A 20259-nucleotide genomic window follows, 5' to 3' on the forward strand; every position below is an offset into this window, starting at 1 on the left:
CTTAGCTGGATTGACGGATATTGAAATCATTAAAAATAAATAAATAAGGTGTGTTGCAAGTTGACATGTAATCAGTGACAAAACAATGCCATGTGGCAGGAAAAAAAAGTTTAATTATGTTTACTGAGAATAACTCCACCCCCCTCAAAAAAAGGAACAAGGTGTGCATTGCATCGTGGTTCAAAAGTCATGATAAACCTAATCGTGGGTTTGGTGTGTATCGTTACAGCTCTACATTCCAGGGTTGGAGTAATTTTACCGACAAAAATAATTTATTCATTACTGTGCTATTAACTAGGACCCAATTTCCACTGCAATGAAGAAGCGAGATGTCACTCTGAAATGCCTCTTTGAGTATATGGGAGAGAGTGGACAGGAGCTCATCTCTGATTACTGTGTAAGTATTGTCTCAAAGCAGGTTTGGGTCAGTCTGAACAGGTTTAAATTGTGCTGACTATTGATGTGAACTGATTGAACCAGCAATTTGGCAGGTAGAAGTGGATTAGTTGTTTTTCATCAACAATTATTTTGTTTCTTAATTAATTTATCTTTCATCTCAAAGGGGGCTGCAGAGACCACTGTTCACGAAGACCTGAAAAGGAAGAATATGAGCATCTATGTCTGCCGTGAGCCAGATGCAGTAGAATCATCATTGAGGGAATACCAGTCCTTACCCATCTTGGAAATCTGGCCAAGCATGCTGCTTACTGCTTGGGTTGACCTAGCACTTAATCTTGAGTATCCATCCAAGCTTTCCAAAACATTTGAGGTGTTTCAAAGACTTTTTGTGGGACTTGACACAATGCGCCCCAAACCAAGCCCAAGTTCCTGACTCTGAAAACAAGCTCCTTGCCTAGGCCTCAGATATGACGTCACCCTGCTCTCGTGAGCTTTTTTGTTCAACATCATTATACATTGGACATTACGTTAAATTTTTCAGGATGTTGTAATAGTTCTTGTCATGTTTTAAACTGCTGCAGGTCATACTTTCTGGTGTGGAAAAGTTGATATTGTATATACACTCACAAAAGCCTTGCTGTGAAGCTGCACTTTAAAAACTGTTCAGTATTGGGATCAGTGAGGTGTTTCAAAATATCCACACATGCTGTGAAGGTATTATACTCTGTATTATGCTAAGCTGTACTTTTTAAGTTGAGGTCAGATGCTCATGCTTGTGACCTGTAATGTTAGTGTTATGTACACACTGTAAAGGTGTTTCACAACCAGCACTTTTAAAGCTGACATCATGCTTTCTTTAGTCCAGGAAACAGATGCTCTTAATTGTTACTGTCCAGCTTATAGCTACTGTTTGAAAGTGGCTTTTGAATTGTTACAAAAGTGCCTGTTACTTGATATTGTTTTAATATGTATGTTTTATATATTTTGATGTGTTCACAAACCTGCATTTTTTTAAGCTGAGGTCATGCTTTCTTTAATGCATAAAGATGTCAGACACCAAACAAGATGAGGACCACAAAGCGTCACGTTCAATGGTTTATTAAAGGGTTGGGGGTATGGGAGTGTCAGAGGTACCGGGAAATCCAAAAATCAGCACATGTGTAGATCCCCAGTAGAGAGCAGGAGCTGGATAGTCCGAGAAGTCCGGAGCAGGAGAACACAGAAGCAATTAAGCGGATCCGGGATCAGTAGAGTCAAAAAGGATTTTCCCAAAACAGGCAGGTAACCGGTACTGGTAGCAGACGATCTGACAAGTGAGGACTGAAAAAACAAGGCATTATATACAGGACTTGATGAGTGGTGAATGCAGTGCAGCTGGTAGGTAATGAGGGTGAGGCAGAGCAGAGCAGAAACAGGTGAAAATCATCAAACTCCAATCAGCGTGTTACCAGGCAGAGAGAGGGCTCATGACAAAAGACAGATGTTATTAACACTGTCCAGCTCATTTTGAATATAGCTTGTGAATTGTTACAGAAGTGCCTGTTGACTTAATTTTAAAATGTTAGAAGATTCTGTATGTACACAGTGAAGTGAAGGTGTTCCGCTACCTTCCAGTTTATTAGCTGAAGGCATGCTGTCTTTAATGCATGAATATAGATGTTACTGATAGTTTATACTGTCCAGTTCATTGCTACTGTTATATATATGCAATGATTTAATAAATGTTGGAAATTGACATAATGGAAACTAATTATTTGAAGCCGTTTACGCTGTCAAAACAAAAAAAGGGCAAATTGGTCAAAATTAATAAATCAGGGCATTAACTAGTATTTTTTTCATTAAAATGTTATCTATTTTAGTTAAGTCTAATGTGTATAATATGCTGATATGTTTGACTTTGATTGTACTCAATTTAATGGCTTTTAAAAAAAATGCTACTTAGTATTTTTGCATACCTTAAAATGCATATTATTAAGTTGTCTCACTCAAAATATCAGTTAGTTCAATAAACTTGCAAAAAGTAGTTGGAAAATGTTGTCTTAATTTTATTGAGTTAGATCCAAGTAACAGTTTTTACAGTGTGGGCATGGCGGTGGAGGACCGCATTCTGTGTAATGGCTGCAAAGAGTGTTATATTACCCCCACGTTGCCCTGGGACATTGACTATAGCCCTGTGGCCAATGATGTTTCTTCCCCTCCTTCGTGTTCTTGTCAGGTTGAACCAGCCTCATCTACGTAAATGAACTCATGCTGGATCTCCTCTCCATCCATTTGTAAAACTCTCTGAAGAATAGTGTCAGGCAAAATTGTGTTCAGTGTAGATCTAGTATACATATTACAGTACAGTAAAAGATTATGAGACAGTATGCAAGATCACAATGCTTAGGTGAATACATACCTCTGCATAATCATGCCGCAGTCGTTTCACCCTTTCGGAATTGCGCTCGAAAGGCACTCGATAAATTTGCTTCATTTGAATATGGTTTTTTATTAGGATGCGTGCCAGTGTTGATGTTGAGACCTGATGGATATTGTTGAAACCGACGTGGTTATTGACAATGTTAGCTTGGAGCTGATTGAGGGTTATAGCATTGTTGGCCAAAACCATGTTTACTATCTCCCTCTCTTGCTGTTCTGTGAACATAGGAGGCCTTCCCCCTCGTTGTTCCTGACCCTCAATCCTATGTAGAAAAAAAAAACAGTAAACAATAGTACAGTAATTTCACAGGAAAAGGTAACAGAAGTGCTGATAGTGCATTGAATACAGTACTGTAAGCAGTTGCTGAAACCGTGCAGATGTTTTTGATATGATGATATTTTTACAATACCTATTTTCCAGTCGCAATGTTCTTACAGTTTTTCTCGATTGTTTACACACATTTTCTGAAAGAATGCCTCATATTCTCAGAACTCTAAACACAAATCAAAAAACACACACACAATGGGCAAAACCCCTCAATTCTCCTGCAAAACTAAACTTTACATTCAAAACAGTGTTATTTCTTCTCAAAATGGTATTTTGTTTTCAAATGACACACACAAACCATCATATGAATAGACATTCATAAGAACCAGTTGAACACTGATGTGCTCAATGTAAAACACCATGATGAATGGAAAACAATCCTTCTCCATTCATTATAAAGACTTTTTTTTGTTCAGTGTTACACTTTCTACAGACACTTCATACATAAGTGTGTTGTAAAATATTTGAGAATATTGTTTTTATACTCAGAAAACACAAATACACAGTAACAAATATATTTTATTTGTCCCACAAAAACCATGTACACAGTGAACATCCCATTCCCAACCAACACAAAGTTACACATACACAACATACAAAACACCAGAAGAATTTACTGTACACAGTTACAGTAAAAAAAAGCTAAAAAAAACTACTATGCTGCATCCTCTCTTCTGATGCGGTCTGGCCACAGCACCTCATCCACATCACAAGCAGTGTTTTCCCGGGCCAAGCAGCGGGGGAAATATCGCCATGGCGATTCCAGCCATGGGGAGCATCAGCTGCTATATGTCCACATGCGTCCTCTATAGCTTGGAGAAGAGGTAAACGCATTTGTGGATTTCGGTCAAACACTTTCTATCTCCAGGCAGAAAAAATCCTCAATAGGATTGAGGAATGGAGAACATGGAGGGAGATAAACAACTAAAAGCCTGGGGGGGCAGTGAACCAGTTACGAACCAGAGCAGCCCTGGGGAAACTTGCGTTGTCCCAAATATAATTTGTTTGTTAGCAATATTGCAATTCTTTGACTCTTTCTGAATTGCGTTCAAATGGCACCCGGTAGACCGGCTTCATCCTGAGATGATTTCTGCACAAGACACGGACCAGTGTCGATGAGCTTACCCTATCAATATTTTGAAATATGTCATTGTTTTTCTTTGTATTTACCGTAGTGTTATGTATGGCATTATTTTCTAGGACCATATTCATGAGTTCAGTTTCCTGTCAAAGAGACGGAAGACGTTCCCGACCACCTTGTGTTGTTCTGCCAAACAAATAGTAAAATACTGTAAATTCTGTGAAGGAATACAAAGTAGGAATACTGTGCAGTACTGCAATATTCTAGTGAGAGTAGATTTCTTACCTATTCTCATTTCGGAAATTCGGGACGATGGATGCTACAGTGTACCTGCTCACATTTTGGCTGTACTCTTTGCCCATCAGAGATTACAGTCCTTGGCCTTCTCTTCCTCTTCCTCGTCCACCTCCTCCTACTACTCTCACTCCTCTGGCTCTGACTCTGTTTCCAATGTTGGCATCCATTCCTCCAAAACAGAAGAGCTCACCTTTTGCCGTATTATGCTAAAGCTCTGATTGCTAACTGTAAAGCTGTGTGACGGGGGTTTGCCCTTGTGATGGGTCAGTGTGCATATTTGAAAGGCGGCGTGTTCCTTGTGAAGACGAGATTTTCTTCATGAAAATTGTGCCAAAGGCAGAGAATTGTGTGTAGTGTTTTGAAAAAAGTGTGTTTTACAGTTTTTTTGGATTGCTTAAGCACGATTTTCAAAACAGGGCCTGTGTTTTCAAAACACTACACACAATTAGCACAACCACACACCCAATTAGCAAAACACTACAGATCCTTTGCATAATTAAACACTCTTGTAAAAACTATACACTTCTGTTTAAAAACCACACTTTGTTACCATATGAAACACACACGTTTCACATTACTATATTCTGTTTGCACGAGTTACACTCTGCTGTGATAAACCTAAAACACTTTTAGCACTTCTACTTCCCTATGATTAGAGTTGGCTACCATCAACAAAGTACAAATATAATGTAAATTCACCAAACACTACACAAGACCAATGTTGCAGACTGAAGAAACTCATTTATTTCTCAACACGCCCAAAATGTTGACATGGAGATTCATAATACTGTAACAAAATGTCACTTTACGTATTGTACTGTAAGTTTACTGTAAAAAACAAAACAAAACAAAAACTAGACATTGTCTCTTCGCCTAGCTGGATCTGGTCAGAGAATTTCATCAACATCGCAGGCAATGTTGTCATTAGCAAGACACCTTGGAAAGAAACGTCTTGAATGACGAATCCATCCTTGCATTGCTGCTACCTCCATCTGGTCCCAGGCCTCCTCCATGGCTTGGATGAGGGGTACCTCAGCCTGGAGACGGAGATCATATACCTTCCACCGCCATGCCGAGAAAAACTCTTCTATAGGGTTGAGAAATGGAGAGTATGGTGGAAGATATAGGACGGTGAAATGTGGATGTTGCTGAAACCAGTTCTGAACCAGAGCAGAGCGGTGGAAAGACACATTGTCCCAGACAACAATGTATTGCATATGATCGATTTGATTTGCTGCTGTTATGTTGTGCAATTGGTCCAAGAATGTAAGTATGAGTGCTGTGTTGTAAGGGCCCATATGGGCATGGCGGTGGAGGACCCCATTCTGTGTAATGGCTGCACAGAGTGTTCTATTACCCCCACGTTGCCCTGGGACATTGACTATAGCCCTGTGGCCAATGATGTTTCTTCCCCTCCTTCGTGTTCTCGTCAGGTTGAACCCAGCCTCATCTACGTAAATGAACTCATGCTGGATCTCTTCTCCATCCATTTGTAAAACTCTCTGAAGAACAGTGTCAGGCAAAATTGTGTTCAGTGTAGATCTAGTATACATATTACAGTACAGTAAAAGATTATGAGACAGTATGCAAGATCACAATGCTTAGGTGAATACATACCTCTGCATAATCATGCCGCAGTCGTTTCACCCTTTCGGAATTGCGCTCGAAAGGCACTCGATAAATTTGCTTCATTTGAATATGTTTTTTTCTTAGGATGCGTGCCAGTGTTGATGTTGAGACCTGATGGATATTGTTGAAACCGACGTGGTTATTGACAATGTTAGCTTGGAGCTGATTAAGGGTTATAGCATTGTTGGCCAAAACCATGTTTACTATCTCCCTCTCTTGCTGTTCTGTGAACATAGGAGGCCTTCCCCCTCGTCGTTCCTGACCCTCAATCCTATGTAGAGAAAAAAACAGTAAACAATAGTACAGTAATTTCACAGGAAAAGGTAACAGAAGTGCTGATAGTGCATAGAATACAGTACTGTAAGCAGTTGCTGAAACTGTACAGATGTTTTTGATATGATGATATTTTTACAATACCTATTTTCCAGTCGAAATGTTCTTATCACACTTGCCACTGTGTATCGGCTTAGATTTGGCTGTACTCGCAGTCCAGCCTCCCTCAGCGTCAGGCCGTGGTTGACAACGTGGTCAACCAGTGTTGCGCGGATCTCATTTGTCAGATTCGGCCCTCTTTGAGCACCTTCTTGTCTTCCTCTTCCTCTTCCTCTACCTCCAGCGTGGCCTCCATCTCTTCCTCTTCCGTTGATTCCTCCTCTGTTGATTCCTCTTCCTCCCCTTCCTCCTCTTCCTCCTTGTCCTTCTCCTCCTCCTCCTCCTTGTCCTCCTCCTCCTTCTCCTCTACCTCGTCCTCCACCTCTCTAACTATTTCTCTGACTCTTTCCATTGCGCTTGAAGACCGATGAACTCACCTGCTGCTTTTTATAGTGCTTATACACCTGATTGGTGTGTCTACAATTAAGCAAACAAGTGTTTGCACACCTAATGACTGTGTTGAATCAATTGGTTGGAAGGTGCGGTAATTTGACAGTCAGTGCTTTGGTATTGCAAGGAAGTGACTTCATAATAGATTTTTGTGTGTAATGTATGTTAAGTGTGTTTAGTGTTTTGCAAATCACTGTGTGTAGAGTTTTGCAACAAGTGTGAGTTTGACAATGTGCTTATAGTTGTGCAAATATGGGCTGATGTTTTGCTTCTTGAGTGTAAGGTTTTGCTAATAGTGTACTACTTTTAACTTTAGTGTGTAAGCAATCCAAAAAAACTGTAAGACATAATGTACATGTTGATTACCTTCATTATACTATAGTATACAGCAACTGTATTACATATAATTATGATCTTACGGGATAGATTTTATTACTACTGGACTAACCTAAACTTTCTTCTTCTGTCTGCAGTCTTGAAGCAACACCAATTGATGGGCGCTTCTTATTGTGTGTGTGTGTGTGTGTGTGTGTGTGTATATATATATATATAGTTGTAAATGTGTAAGTTGTTGTAAATAGATAATATAGAAATGTTTAAATAAATTTGTTACCAAGATGAAATGCCTGTTTCTCTAGTAGAGCTTGGAATACCCAACCACAACATTGTTCTAGGCTTCACATTATTTGTTACAAACTATTTTTCTATTGTAATCTAAACATTTCAGGTTTTTTTAAAAAAATGGACAGTTTATAAAATGAAAAAAAGGGGGCAAAGACAAAATCAGTTGACTTTAATTTTATTTGTTCACCAACTTCTCCAAAAGAGAGAAAGATCTATTAGACCTCTCTCTGGCCTCTGCTTCCCTCCTCTCATCTGCCTCCCTCTGGTATTTTATATCCTCCTTGAGGAGCTCTAGGAAAGGGTCCTCTCTTTCCTTTCTCCTCTTCTCTCCTCTGTGCCCTGCCCTATCTTTGCTTCTCTCTCTCTCCTCTTCCTCCTCCTCGCTCCCTTCCTCTACCTCTTGTGCAGTACTTGGGCCTGTTTTGTCATGTTGGATTGAGGCAATAAGGCAGGGGGGTGAGACAGCTGCAGACTGCCCTAATGCCTCGTCCATGAGGGCAAACCAGGGCCAAGTTGCTGCCGTCGCCTTGCCGTCCTCTGTCCCCTGACCAGTGGCAGGACACTTGCATTCCTAAACAGTGAAGATCAAATAGTTGTGACGACTTACTATGTTACTATTGCTGTGTTTTGTACAGTAATATACTACTGTACACAACAGTGCATCTGAACTTACAATGAGTCAGGTTTACGTCCAAGGCTTACTTAACAAATCACAAGTTACATTAACATGTGCTTAAACAATTATGGCTATACAGTAATAACCTGATGAACAATATCTCCCACCTTGTACTTGGTTTTTAAATTGTCCCACTTCTTCTTCGCCTGGCCGTGGGAGACCCTCCCTCCAATCCCCATCTTCTCCAAAATAAACCTATGTAAATGGGGGGGAATAAAAGATTACACAGGTACTACTTCTGAACATTAAAAAGTACATTCGCTTCTCACCGATATCCGTTCACCACGGTGTCTCTCCCCCCGGTGAACATACTTTGGTGTTCCACCCGAAGGCATATAAACTTCTCTGTTTGTTCCTTTGTCCCTGTTAAAAATTATTTTAAAAAACACAAGAAAGCTATCAGTATAATGCTGTGGATTGTATAATGTTAACGTTACACAGTTTTTACTAGTTATGTAGTTATTTAAAATATTTATGAAATAAATGCCGTGACGGCAACCAAGCCGTTAGCTAAATGAACTGTTAGCTAAATGACAGGTCCGGTTGAGTTTGCCTAACGTTAACTCGTCAGGTTTCTAGCATTATCAATGGTATTTGTATTGGCATTTCATTGTTAAACTTTACGTATATGTATTACCGTTTAACATATGTACGGTAACGTTAAACACTAAACAGAAGAATACTTACACTTGAAAGCAAATTTCTCCGTCGCTCCGCGTTGGTCCGCCATTTAATTTTTGTTAATGAGACGGCAAAGGCCCGCGCATAGGATTGTGGGGGATTTGGGACCGCGAAGGATACACATATGCATCCTTTTCTGTCAATGGGAAATTTTCCGAATGAAGGACCCCGTCCTTGGAGGAATTCGGAGGATCCTCGAAATTGGAACGGTCCTTCGACGGACGTCGATGACGTAGCGTCCTCCTTCTGGCTTTGGAGGATCCTTCCGTGACATTAAGAAACGGCTGCTAATTCATCTTCTCCATCCCAACAGCATAATTAAACAGCGCAGTTAACACTTCCACAACCATTTCATCCAGTGTTTTGAAATGCCGCAAAAAAATTCAATGTCACAAGCCCGCAATGACGTGCACTTGATAGCCTGTTCCATTGGACATGTTCTCCAAATGCTAAGGAGGACTCTAACCTACTCCTGAAGGATCCTTCCTTGGAAGGACGAGTCCTACCAAGGAAGGATCCTTGACATTGAGAAACAGGGCTTGTCCCTCCATGAGAAGCACATCAACAAGCTGTGTCCACACCCCCCTATGTCATCTACCTCATGTATATTTAAATCTATTACAATATTGTTAATATTACCATTGCACTAAGCTGCCTTGCACTACATTTTAAATATTGTATATCACAGACTGGATCTCAGGCTGTATACACTGCACTTTTCAATTGTTATTGTTAATTTCTATTCTATTGTTTTTATTCTGGCCAATAAAGTATTCTTTGCACATCTCATCCCAATCTAGTCAGTGTGTTATTATAGTAATTCAATCATATGTTGTGTGAAGTCATGACTCTTTAATAAAAGCCAAGAGGAACATGCCAACATAACAAATATCAAGCCATCATAAGGCTTCAACAAATAACTAAACTATTGAAACATTTTCACTTCCATTTGAAAGTAGACACCAGACTCTCACAGCTTCAAATCAAATCATTTTATTCGATGCTATTAAAGCCAACAGAACAGTATTTATTTTTCTTGTTATTTAAGCACATTATTTAACTGAAGCTGTAACAACAACCACCAAGACTGACCATAACTGTTAGTATTATGACATTCAAAACCATGATAACTGAAATAGATATACAAAACACCATGCTGTGTGTATACAAAAGATTTATTGCAAACAAACCTAAGTAGTAAATATACACTCACCTATAGGATTATTAGGAACACCATACCAATACTGTGTTTGACCCCCTTTCGCCTTCAGAACTGCCTTAATTCTATGTGGCATTGATTCAACAAGGTGCTGAAAGCATTCTTTAGAAATGTTGGCCCATATTGATAGGATAGCATCTTGCAGTTGATGGAGATTTGTGGGATGCACATCCAGAGCACGAAGCTGCTGTTCCACCACATCCCAAAGATGATCTATTGGGTTGAGATCTGGTGACTGTGGGGGCCATTTTAGTACAATGAACTCATTGTGATGTTCAAGAAACCAATTTGAAATGATTCAAGCTTTGTGACATGGTGCATTATTTTGCTGGAAGTAGTCTTCAGATGATGGGTACATGGTGGCCATAAAGGGATGGACATGGTCAGAAACAATGCTCAGGTAGGCCGTGGCATTTAAATAATGTCCAATTGGCACTAAGGGGCCTAAAGTGTGCCAAGAAAACATCCCCCAACCATTACACCACCACCACCAGCCTGCACAGTGATAACAAGGCATGATGGATCCATGTTCTCATTCTGTTTATACCAAACTCTGACTCTACCATCTGAATGTCTCAACAGAAATCGAGACTCATCAGACCAGGCAACATTTTTCCAGTCTTCAACTGTCCAATTTTGGTGAGCTCTTGCAAATTGTAGCCTCTTTTTCCTATTTGTAGTGGAGATGAGTGGTACCCGGTGGGGTCTTCTGCTGTTGTAGCCCATCCGCCTCAAGGTGTTGTGGCTTCACAAATGCTTTGCTGCATACCTCGGTTGTAACAAGCGGTTATTTCAGTCAAAGTTGCTCTTCTATCAGCTTGAATTAGTCGGCACATTCTCCTCTGACCTCTAGCATCAACAAGGCATTTTCGCCCACAGGACTGCCGCATACTGCATGTTTTTCCCTTTTCACACCATTCTTTGTAAACCCTTGAAATGGTTGTGCGTGAAAATCCCAGTAACTGAGCAGATTGTGAATTACTCAGACCGGCCCGTCTGGCACCAACAACCATGCCACGCTCAAAATTGCTTAAATCACTTTTTTTCCCATTCTGACATTCAGTTTGGATTTCAGGAGATTGTCTTGACCAGGACCACACCCCTTAATGCATTGAAGCAACTGCCATCTGATTGGTTGATTAGATAATTGCATTAATGAGAAATTGAACAGGTGTTCCTAATAATCCTTTGGGTGAGTGTACATGCATGAACATAACAGAGCTGTAAATTTGTTGGGTTTCTGTAAACATCACAGAGTACGGTCTAGGCCTGCGCAGTGAGAAAACTGTTGTTGTGATTATATAAATAAAATTGAATTGAAAATTGAACACTGTTCGAGAGAAACATTGTTAATGATTGAAGATACGTTTTCTTGTTTTCCCACAACACAACTTTTCGTAAATACACCTTTTAAAACCAGGGCTGCCAACTTTTCCAAAAACCTTGGAGTGAGATTTGGGGGGGCCAATATTTTTCCGCGTACAAAGCAATTTCTTTGGGTCTTTATTCTTTAGGGTTTAAATTGGGATTTGTTATATGTGGGGGGATGGGGCTCTCCCTAGGGGGGTCTGGGGGTATGCCCCCCCAGGAATTTTTTTTTAAAAATAAACCATTAAATGGCACTTTCTGGAGAGTTTTTTTGCAAAAAAAATTGAGAAATCAAGTCTTGCATGATATGTGCAAAACTGTAAGGTTAAGAACCTTTGCATTGTTGTAGTATCAACAGGTTTTAGGGCATTCTGCATTTACATTATTAACTTCTTATGATATAAGAACTGACCCACACAATGTGCCAAACATAATAAATCACATGAAGAGACAGTAGCATATGTCAGCAACAGCTGAGAAGATTTGGGTCTGTGGTGAACAGGTCCAGGGGTCCCTGGTGTAGGGACCAGGGACCCAAAGTTAAATTAATGATGAGGGATCAACTAAGACCACTGAAATTCTAAAGAATGAGAACCACTGAGTTACATAAATTCTATTCCTTTAACCTTTGTGCCAAGGCTCAGTAATGTTTGGCCCTCATCCTCTGGGCCCCACTTACTGTATTTACTTTTTTGTGAAAATAAAGACTATTTGTTCATTTTAAAAAAACATCAAATTAATTATTTACAGTTACATTTAGAGATGTACAGAGGTTAGAGATGCACAATAGTGGCCCAACGTTGCAGTATCGTGTATATATATATATATATATATATATATATATATATAGTAGGCTACATATAGGCTAGTATAGCTCAGATGTGTTTCACCAGATTTCTGCTCATATTTACAACTTTGTGCACATTCAAAATATAACTCCTCCCATCTCTGTTGTCCGAGATGTGGAGAGTTGTAATATAGTCTGCTGTGCATGTCATTGCTCTGCTGATATGGTGGATCTCACTCAGACAGTCTGACGGACACAGAGGCCCATTTGGGTCTCTGGTCTCTGACAGAGTTTTGAGGTGGCTGTACGCTGCTCTTCATCGGAGGACTACACGGATGCAACGCGTCACTGCCCCCCCCAGAGCGAGTCCAATAACATGAACTGAAGTTGCTACACTACCAGCCGCGCTGCTCAACTCCATCTTTACAGAGAGAGTGGTCACGAAGCGACGGACGGTCTGTGATACTCAGAGCTCATACCTGAAGCCGGGAATGCACCTGGGATGGCTCGTGAAAAAAATGTTCTCAGTTTGCGACAATTTGAAAATTCCACAGACAGGGAGCGCTCTTGAACCCCTCACAGTCTCTGAAAGCACAACTAGTCGATCACAAGTGGCTCAACAGGTAAAAACATAGATAAACTCATCTATCAGAAATTTGACCGACCGGGCTGACACTTCAGCGTGAGAAATCGGGGGTGTGGCGTGTGCGCGTGTGAAACCAGTCAAATGCGTGTGTCTCACGGCCAATGCGTGAGAGTTGGCAGCCCTGTTAAAACCTCAACTACAGAAAAGAGAATGGGGCTGGCCCGGTGATGACGACGCTAGGATATTAGAAATATTTAGGAGATTGGTATTTAAGTCTGTAAGTCTCGCAGTGAATCATATTGATAAGGTACGGCATTGGCGATTTTACACCCTTTTTAGGGGGGCTCAAACAAGTTCCCAATACTATTTTGCAGCAGCACCGCAGATTTTCCCGGTGCTTAGCACCGCCCAAGACAATTGTGATTGGTTTAAGGAAATGCAAACAAACCAGCGCATGTTTTCCTCCCATCCCCAAAAACTATGTGGAGTAGCCAAACACTCCTCCAGCGCGCTCTGGAGCAGGGTCTGACAAAGTAACACTAGTTAAGTGGTAATGGTTAATTAATGTTAAAATTGTGCGAACTATTCTCTCAAAGATAGTTTTGCTGCGATTTGAATTCATCTTAAGTAAACTGCTTGCCTGGACAGTATACTTCATACTGCCCAAGGTCTGCCTGGCACAGTTACTGCTGTCATTTAGCAACATATGTCAGCATTCTGTCACTCAAGAGGTGCGTTATCCTTCCATTTCTGATGCTTTGTAAACTTTAGCTAACTCTTAACAACTTTTACTGGATTGTCTTTTTTCACAACGGTAAATCATTCCTACATCTGTCTGTGCTATGTGACCCTACTGCAGAACCTTTCAGTGAAACCATTGGATGTTTTGTGTTTTGCAAGCGGACGGATTTCCAATGTTCCAGGGCCGGGTTAAGCAGAATTCCTGCTGCATTATTGAAGAGGACATTTTCTAAATACTGCTGTCTCTGCAGCTTGTACTCAAGGGGAGATTAATGGGCAAGTAGCCTATTGCCAGAGGAAAAATATTTTTGTAGGTTTTTACTGCAATTTGTCAGCTACAGCAGGTGACATTTCAGATGACACTGCATCAAACAAAGCCTAGATGAAATGACATTCTACTCTAAATATGATGCCAGCAGTGACCACAACATGCATTTGCTTGTGTGTGTGTGTGTGTGTGTGTGTGTGTGTGTGTGCGTGCGTGTGTGTGTGTGTGTGTGCCCATGATTTTTCAGGCTGAGAAAAATCATTTAAAAACACATCTAAATTACATCTGACATTACAGATGAAATTTAATTTACGCCAACAAATCTCCTTCAGGCTTCACACTTTTGACAAAACTTTTAAATTGCTAAAATACTTTTTCACTGACAATCAATATGATTCATGTGAGCTGAATTAATACAAGCATCAACTCAACCAGTTTACAAGGCAGCTGTTCCTATGTGGCTGGACCATAAAGGTACAAACATTTAGATATTGTTTTTACACAAGCACATAGCCATTGATTTCCCAGGTGAGATATTGTTTCATAAACTATAAGTCACATTCCTCAGGCGATACTATATTATAAGTGTATTAAAAGAGTAAATGATTCAGCAGATTGCTGACTGTTGGTTGGTGGAAAAGTTGTTTTCCATACAGGTTTATATTGATGCTATAAGCTATATAGGGCCACAATCAATATTAATAATTTATAGCATATTAAATAATATAAATATTCCAAGAGAGTTATTGGGACTGTGAAAAACAAATTCTATGCTTCTATATGTCAGATAATCAACCTAAATAACACTTTTTTGTGATGATTTTTTAAAAATATATATTCCAAAATTATTAACAGATACAAACAATTACAAACAATACATAGACATTGGAACGCGTCCCAGAGCCAAACAACACAGAGAGGAAAGCAAGGAGGGAGACAAAACAACACATGCAGAAACAGACACACACACAGACACAAGACACAGGACAAAACACATGCACAGGTTCAGACCTCCAGGAGTCAGCGATGTTGTGTCCACGGTCTTTCCATGATCCAAAAAGACGACGAAAAGGTTCCATGTACGGATAGACAGGTCATGAGGTGGTTTTCAACGGATTGCAATCATTTTCTTCGCAGCTGTAAGTTCAGCAAATACAGCACATTTTTGAGTTCTAGAGAGCTGAAAGGCTGACAGATCATTCATTATCAAAACATTGACAGTAACAGGCACAGTAACATTAATCAAGGAGGAAGTTTTGGATGCAATGTTGTTCCAGAGCTGACCAATAGGAGAGCACTCCCAGAACATATGAAGTAATGTACCTTGTGCCTTAATTGGCCAGAAAGTTAAGGTGACCAGATTTCTCAGAGAAAATCCAGGGACATTTTCAGCTCAGAAGCGTATTTACCTCCAAAACAAGTAATGTTTTTATTTTTGTAAAACTTAAAACGGGGACACTAGACCTAGAGCTGTTCTTAATAGGGGCTGAGGCCCCCCCCCCCCCCCCAAGGTATGATCCTAGACCCACCCCTGCTGCTACTTCCTACTCCACTCCACTACACCTCAAGATAGAAAGTCCTAATATTTCAAGATAAAAATCCATCCTTATACATTAAGATAAAAAAGTCCTAATATTTCAAGATAAAAAGTCCTAATATTTCAAGATAGAAAGTCTTAATATTTCAAAATATAAAGTCCTAATAGTCCTAATATTTCAAGGTAAAAAATCCAAATATTTCAAGATAGAAAGTCTCAATATTTCATAATGTTGTAATGTTTACTGAACTACTGACAGCTTTTGCTTTACTGCTCAAGGCTTGTTTCTGCAACAGCTCATTGAGAATCAGATACAATAAAAACTACTGAGGACATATTTTCCTTTGACAGTGATGCAGTATTAAACGAGATCGCTGCAATGTAAGTTAATGGGATAATTGTCCAGCTTGTATTTACATTCATAAAAGTGCTTGTTTAGCTGCTAACAGACTCAGATTAATATTCTAAGTGTCTGACAACATTATGGAAAGGATTTCTCAGGAGATCGACCTTTCTGTTAAAGATTAAGATCCTTTTTAAAACATAAAAGTCCGCGAAATTGCGTTCGCTAAACGCACCAGACTCCATGTAAATAATCAGTGATTTTAACATCGTAAAACACGGCTTCTAAAACGTCTCTGAGCAGCTCTGGCTGCCTGGAGCCTGCGTGTGTAGGGTGTGCGATTATCGGCTACGTTTTGTCCGTTTTTTCTTTCTTTCATTCCAATTTCGGGTCTTTCAGTCACAGTGAAAACCGGGGACATTTCCGTGGACAGATCCAGCCGGGGACAGGTAGCCAAAATCGGGGACTGTCCCCGGAAACCGGGGACGTCTGGTCACCCTACAGAAAGTGCATACAGGGCTGGTAATTATTTCCATTTGGTTGCCTCGACAACTGCCATCTTTGCTCAGGGGAAGCTCGCACATGTAGCTGCAGATACTCCGTGTTTCCTGTAAATCCACTGAGTCCCCTCTCTCTCGCTCTCACGTTTGAAGAGCCGCTTGTCAATCTTGACGGCCAGGGCGATGAGAGCTCCTCTGGAAGATCCAATGCCGCCAGCTGATCCTTCAGCACACTGGACAGACGACACAAAAAGCCATCTAGTACAGCAGTCTGATTCCACCCACTCGCTGCTACCACAGTGCGGAAGTCAAAGCATAGTCCGCCACTCTCTGCGAGTGACGAAGGCTCACCTACACCCGGACCGCTTCTCTGCCCGGAGTAACATGCTGAAAAATCTGTGTGAAAATCTGGGTGTAGCGAGCAAACAAGTCACACAGGGGCAAATTCCTTCCCCAATCAACAATAGCCCATGCCTCTGCTCGTCCAGACAAGTTGGAAATCAGGTAAGCAATCTTAACCCTGTCCATAGGTTAATGGACCGACTGGAGCTCAAAATGTAATCCACGCTGTGCCCACAAGGCTCGACAGTCATCAGACACACTGTAGAGGCGTTCAGGCTGAGAAAACAAGCAGAGAGACTGGCCGACGACTGGACAAAAGGAACAGCAGAACCAACACCGACCATGGGCCCAACAAATGAAACCAGACCCATGGAGCCTTGAGAGACAGGTGGCATAGCAATAGGGATTGAAGCTGTGTATTCAGGAGGGAAATCTGTTCACAGATGGCTTTCTCTAACCCCAGCTGACGCTCCATCATACCTCTGAGCTACTGCTGAATGGACAGCCCTTCCTCAAACTGGTGAAGTTTCTGTCCTTGGGATTGTAGTGCTTTCTGCACATTGTTTGAGTTGGCGGAGTCCATAATTGTAGCAAGATCGTATTATCACACACACAGAAGGATGGACCCACAATACACAACTCAGGTTCATGAAAAGCAAAAGTGTATTTAGCCAGCTTAATAAATTAACAGTGTCCAAATCGGTAGGCAAGGGGAAATCCAAAAATGCAGGCAATGGTCAAAATCCAGAGAAACAACCGGAACTCAGCATAACCAACACATTCTCACTCCAATCTCAGATAATATGGATGCTTCGTCAGGTGTCTTTGTTGTTGGTCAGGTGCCTTTGTCGCTTTGTCAGGACTATTGGCTTCCCTTTAGACGCTGTTAGGTTAAGGAAAAGCTTGTGAGTGGGCTTATGGAAAAACCAGTAGTGGAGAGACTGGAAGAGCCAAAATACATGGCTGTTTGTTAAGGACGGTGTATCGCTTAGGCCTGATTGAATTATGGTATTCTTCACTAGCCTGTCTAACTTTAACCGTTGTTCATGTGAAACTTCAAAGACAGCCTGATGCTTTGTTTATAGACTATTTGTGGGTGTCTGTTTGCTTTTTGTCCTATCAATTCCTGTCGATAATTTATAATAGGGTAAATAGTGCATACACTTGTAGCTGTTATGTTAAGTTATTGTAAGTGTTCTTCGAGAACATGCTTTACTCCATAAGAAAATGTAGGTACAGGGAAATAATCTGGCCAATTCTTCTGAAATTGTGTTGAGCACATCCAAATCTGTTCCATCAATGCTGACTTTGAATGTACTGTTAATCATGTTGCTCTTTGTGATTTGTTCAGTGTATGCATTTGCAATATTGGAAATCAGTGAGACCATCACAGATGAGACATTTGATGGCTGTAGGTCAGGTTCAAAGAATGATGGGGCACTAGAAAGCCACCATATGTTTATGCTTGTTTGCCGTTATTTTTTAATACTTTTTTAAAGTTTCAGGTACTTCAAATAACTGTGTTTTTCCTTGAATCTCATTGTGTACAGGTGGAAGAGAGGGCCAAAGCACCATGTGAGGTCTGAGAAGTGTTCAATAAAGTGATGTATAGGGTGGAAGATAAAATCAGTAAAGACTTCCTGCAGCATCTGTTTTTTGGTCTATGAATACTCAATGGATTCCTCACACCATAATTTACCCAACAATTCCAATAATTCCCGCAAGAGCAAGCATTTAGTGGTAAGAAAAAACCCACGTTTAGGGAGAAACCTTGGACAGACCCAAGCTATTGATAGTCGGTGGCTGACGTTGTGGGTTGGGGTTGTGATGAACAATGGCAATTGTAGTCACAATAAAGGTAATGGAACTATGACTAGAAATAGTAGTTGTAGTAGTTCATGCCGTAGTAGGGCACTGCAGGGTATAGCAGGACCTGGAAGGGCATAGCATGGCACTGCAGGGCGTAGCATGACCGAGCAGGGCACTGAAGGACGTAGCAGGGCACGGAATCAGAATCACAACAACAGCTGGAACCATGATTTAACCCTAATCCAAGGAAAATTGCAGGGCAAAAAATAAGCTCCCCAGAGCTAAATTAATAACAAGCATTTCTGGGTGCACACAGATGGAAAGAGAGAGGAGAAAAGAGCTCAGTTTGTCAAAGCAAGTCCCCTGGCAATCTAAAACTAAAACAGCATAACTAAGAGCTAGTCCAATGCAGAGCTGAGCTAGCTCTGAGGGTTGTTAGATGTATCTGACGACTATGAATAGAATCAGAGAAGATAAGGGGTGCTGTGGATGTCTTTCATCAGAGGACCAAGTGCTTGTTCATATCCAAACTCCTTAATGTTTGAACCACTTAATGCTCCCAGCTGTATGACATACAAGGCTGCTCTATATTTACTGGGGAAATCAGCAACTACCCAGTAGACTGAACACAGTTTGTGTATTTTCTTCAAGAATCTTATCTATCTCTACCAGAAAGACCTTCTTGAGCCCCATCAGTCTGACTTCAAAGCTGACCAATCAACTGAAACTGCTCCTTTGCTATCACTGAGCAGCTTAACATTGCTAGAGGAGCCTCTCTCTCCTCTGTTGTCATCCTTCTGAACCTTTCTGCTGCCTTTGACACTATGAACCTCCAGATCCTCATTTTGACACTTCGGAATCTAGGTGTCTCTGTCTCTTTTTGCTCACATCTTATTTGGCAGATCGCACCTACCGGGTAACTTGGAGCAAATCTGCAAAACTGTGGCCACTCAGAGATCTGTCCTGGACCCCCTACTCCTTTCTCTGTTACCAACTCTCTCAAGTCTGTCATTAAGTTTGCATGGCTTTTCCTACTACAGCTACGCAGACGACACCCAACTAATTCTCTCCATTCCGCAGTCTGAAACGCAGGTAGCAGCACGCATCTCAGTTTGTCTGACTGACATTTCTTAATGGCTGTCCACACACCACTCAACCTTGACACAACCAAGTGCTACAGTGTAGGTTACAGTATCGCTCCAAACATAATAGTGTTGTCTCCTCAGCTGAGCTAAAATCTTAAGTGAATGTTTAAGTCCCAAGCTTCATATATACATCACGATTGGGGCGGCTGTGGCTTAGTGGTAGACACTGATCCCTGAGTTGCCCCGATGCTGCGTCATTGGAGTGTAAATGTGTGTGAGTGTTATCTGATAAGCAGGTGTCACCTTGTACGGCAGCCTCGGCCACAGTGTGTGAATGTGTGTGAACAGTGAATGGTTCCTGTACTATGTAAAAGCGCTTTGAGTAGTCGTTAAGACTTTAAGACATCGTTAAGATGTTGAGACATTTAAATTTGTCCCTTGAGTTAACTTTTACACCTTAGCCAAGAATAAAAACTGTTTTTGACTAAGCATTTTTCCTCAACCTGTTCAATGGAAGCACACTTATTGCGTTATTATATGCGATGTGAGACCTATATTAAACAAATCTTAAATGTGTCATGCATTACAGAGATTTAACACATGTAGAGGTTTTTTGATATTAACTACTACTACTACTTACTATTTTCTTTGGTCACTTGCAATGTGTTGAGTGACTGTTGGTCCTTGAAAGTTAGAATATTAATGCAGATGAAAAGCAG

At 40.8% G+C, this 20259-nt stretch overlaps 1 protein-coding gene and 1 long non-coding RNA gene across 2 annotated transcripts; both read right to left on the bottom strand.

Annotated features, from left to right (window-relative positions):
- Window positions 1-6232: 6232 nt before the first annotated feature.
- LOC116689531 (uncharacterized) lies at window positions 6233-6712 on the bottom strand. The gene is made up of 2 exons (XR_004332016.1): window positions 6570-6712; window positions 6233-6423 (listed from the first exon to the last, which is right to left on the bottom strand). It is a non-coding gene; the product is annotated as an uncharacterized LOC116689531 (long non-coding RNA).
- A 1061-nt stretch (window positions 6713-7773) lies between these two features.
- Window positions 7774-17207, bottom strand: LOC116689321 (uncharacterized). Its single transcript, XM_032515832.1, has 5 exons — window positions 17127-17207; window positions 16450-16537; window positions 8544-8637; window positions 8382-8469; window positions 7774-8169 (listed from the first exon to the last, which is right to left on the bottom strand). Exons 1-5 carry the CDS (start codon window positions 17205-17207, stop codon window positions 7774-7776), a joined length of 747 nt encoding a protein of 248 aa, XP_032371723.1.
- Between the last annotated feature and the right edge of the window lie 3052 nt (window positions 17208-20259).

The sequence above is a fragment of the Etheostoma spectabile genome, chromosome 5 (genome assembly GCF_008692095.1).
Source record: "Etheostoma spectabile isolate EspeVRDwgs_2016 chromosome 5, UIUC_Espe_1.0, whole genome shotgun sequence".
Classification (NCBI taxonomy): domain Eukaryota; kingdom Metazoa; phylum Chordata; class Actinopteri; order Perciformes; family Percidae; genus Etheostoma; species Etheostoma spectabile.

Coding starts and splice junctions, on each gene's coding strand:
- LOC116689321 (XM_032515832.1), bottom strand. CDS start 17,207: ATGTGCAGAAAGCACTACAATCCCAAGGACAGAAACTTCACCAGTTTG. Junction 8,638..16,449: donor TGACAAGCGGCTCTTCAAAC/GTGAGAGCGAGA, acceptor AATTTTTAACAG/GGACAAAGGAACAAACAGAG. Junction 8,470..8,543: donor ACCGTGGTGAACGGATATCG/GTGAGAAGCGAA, acceptor CCATTTACATAG/GTTTATTTTGGAGAAGATGG.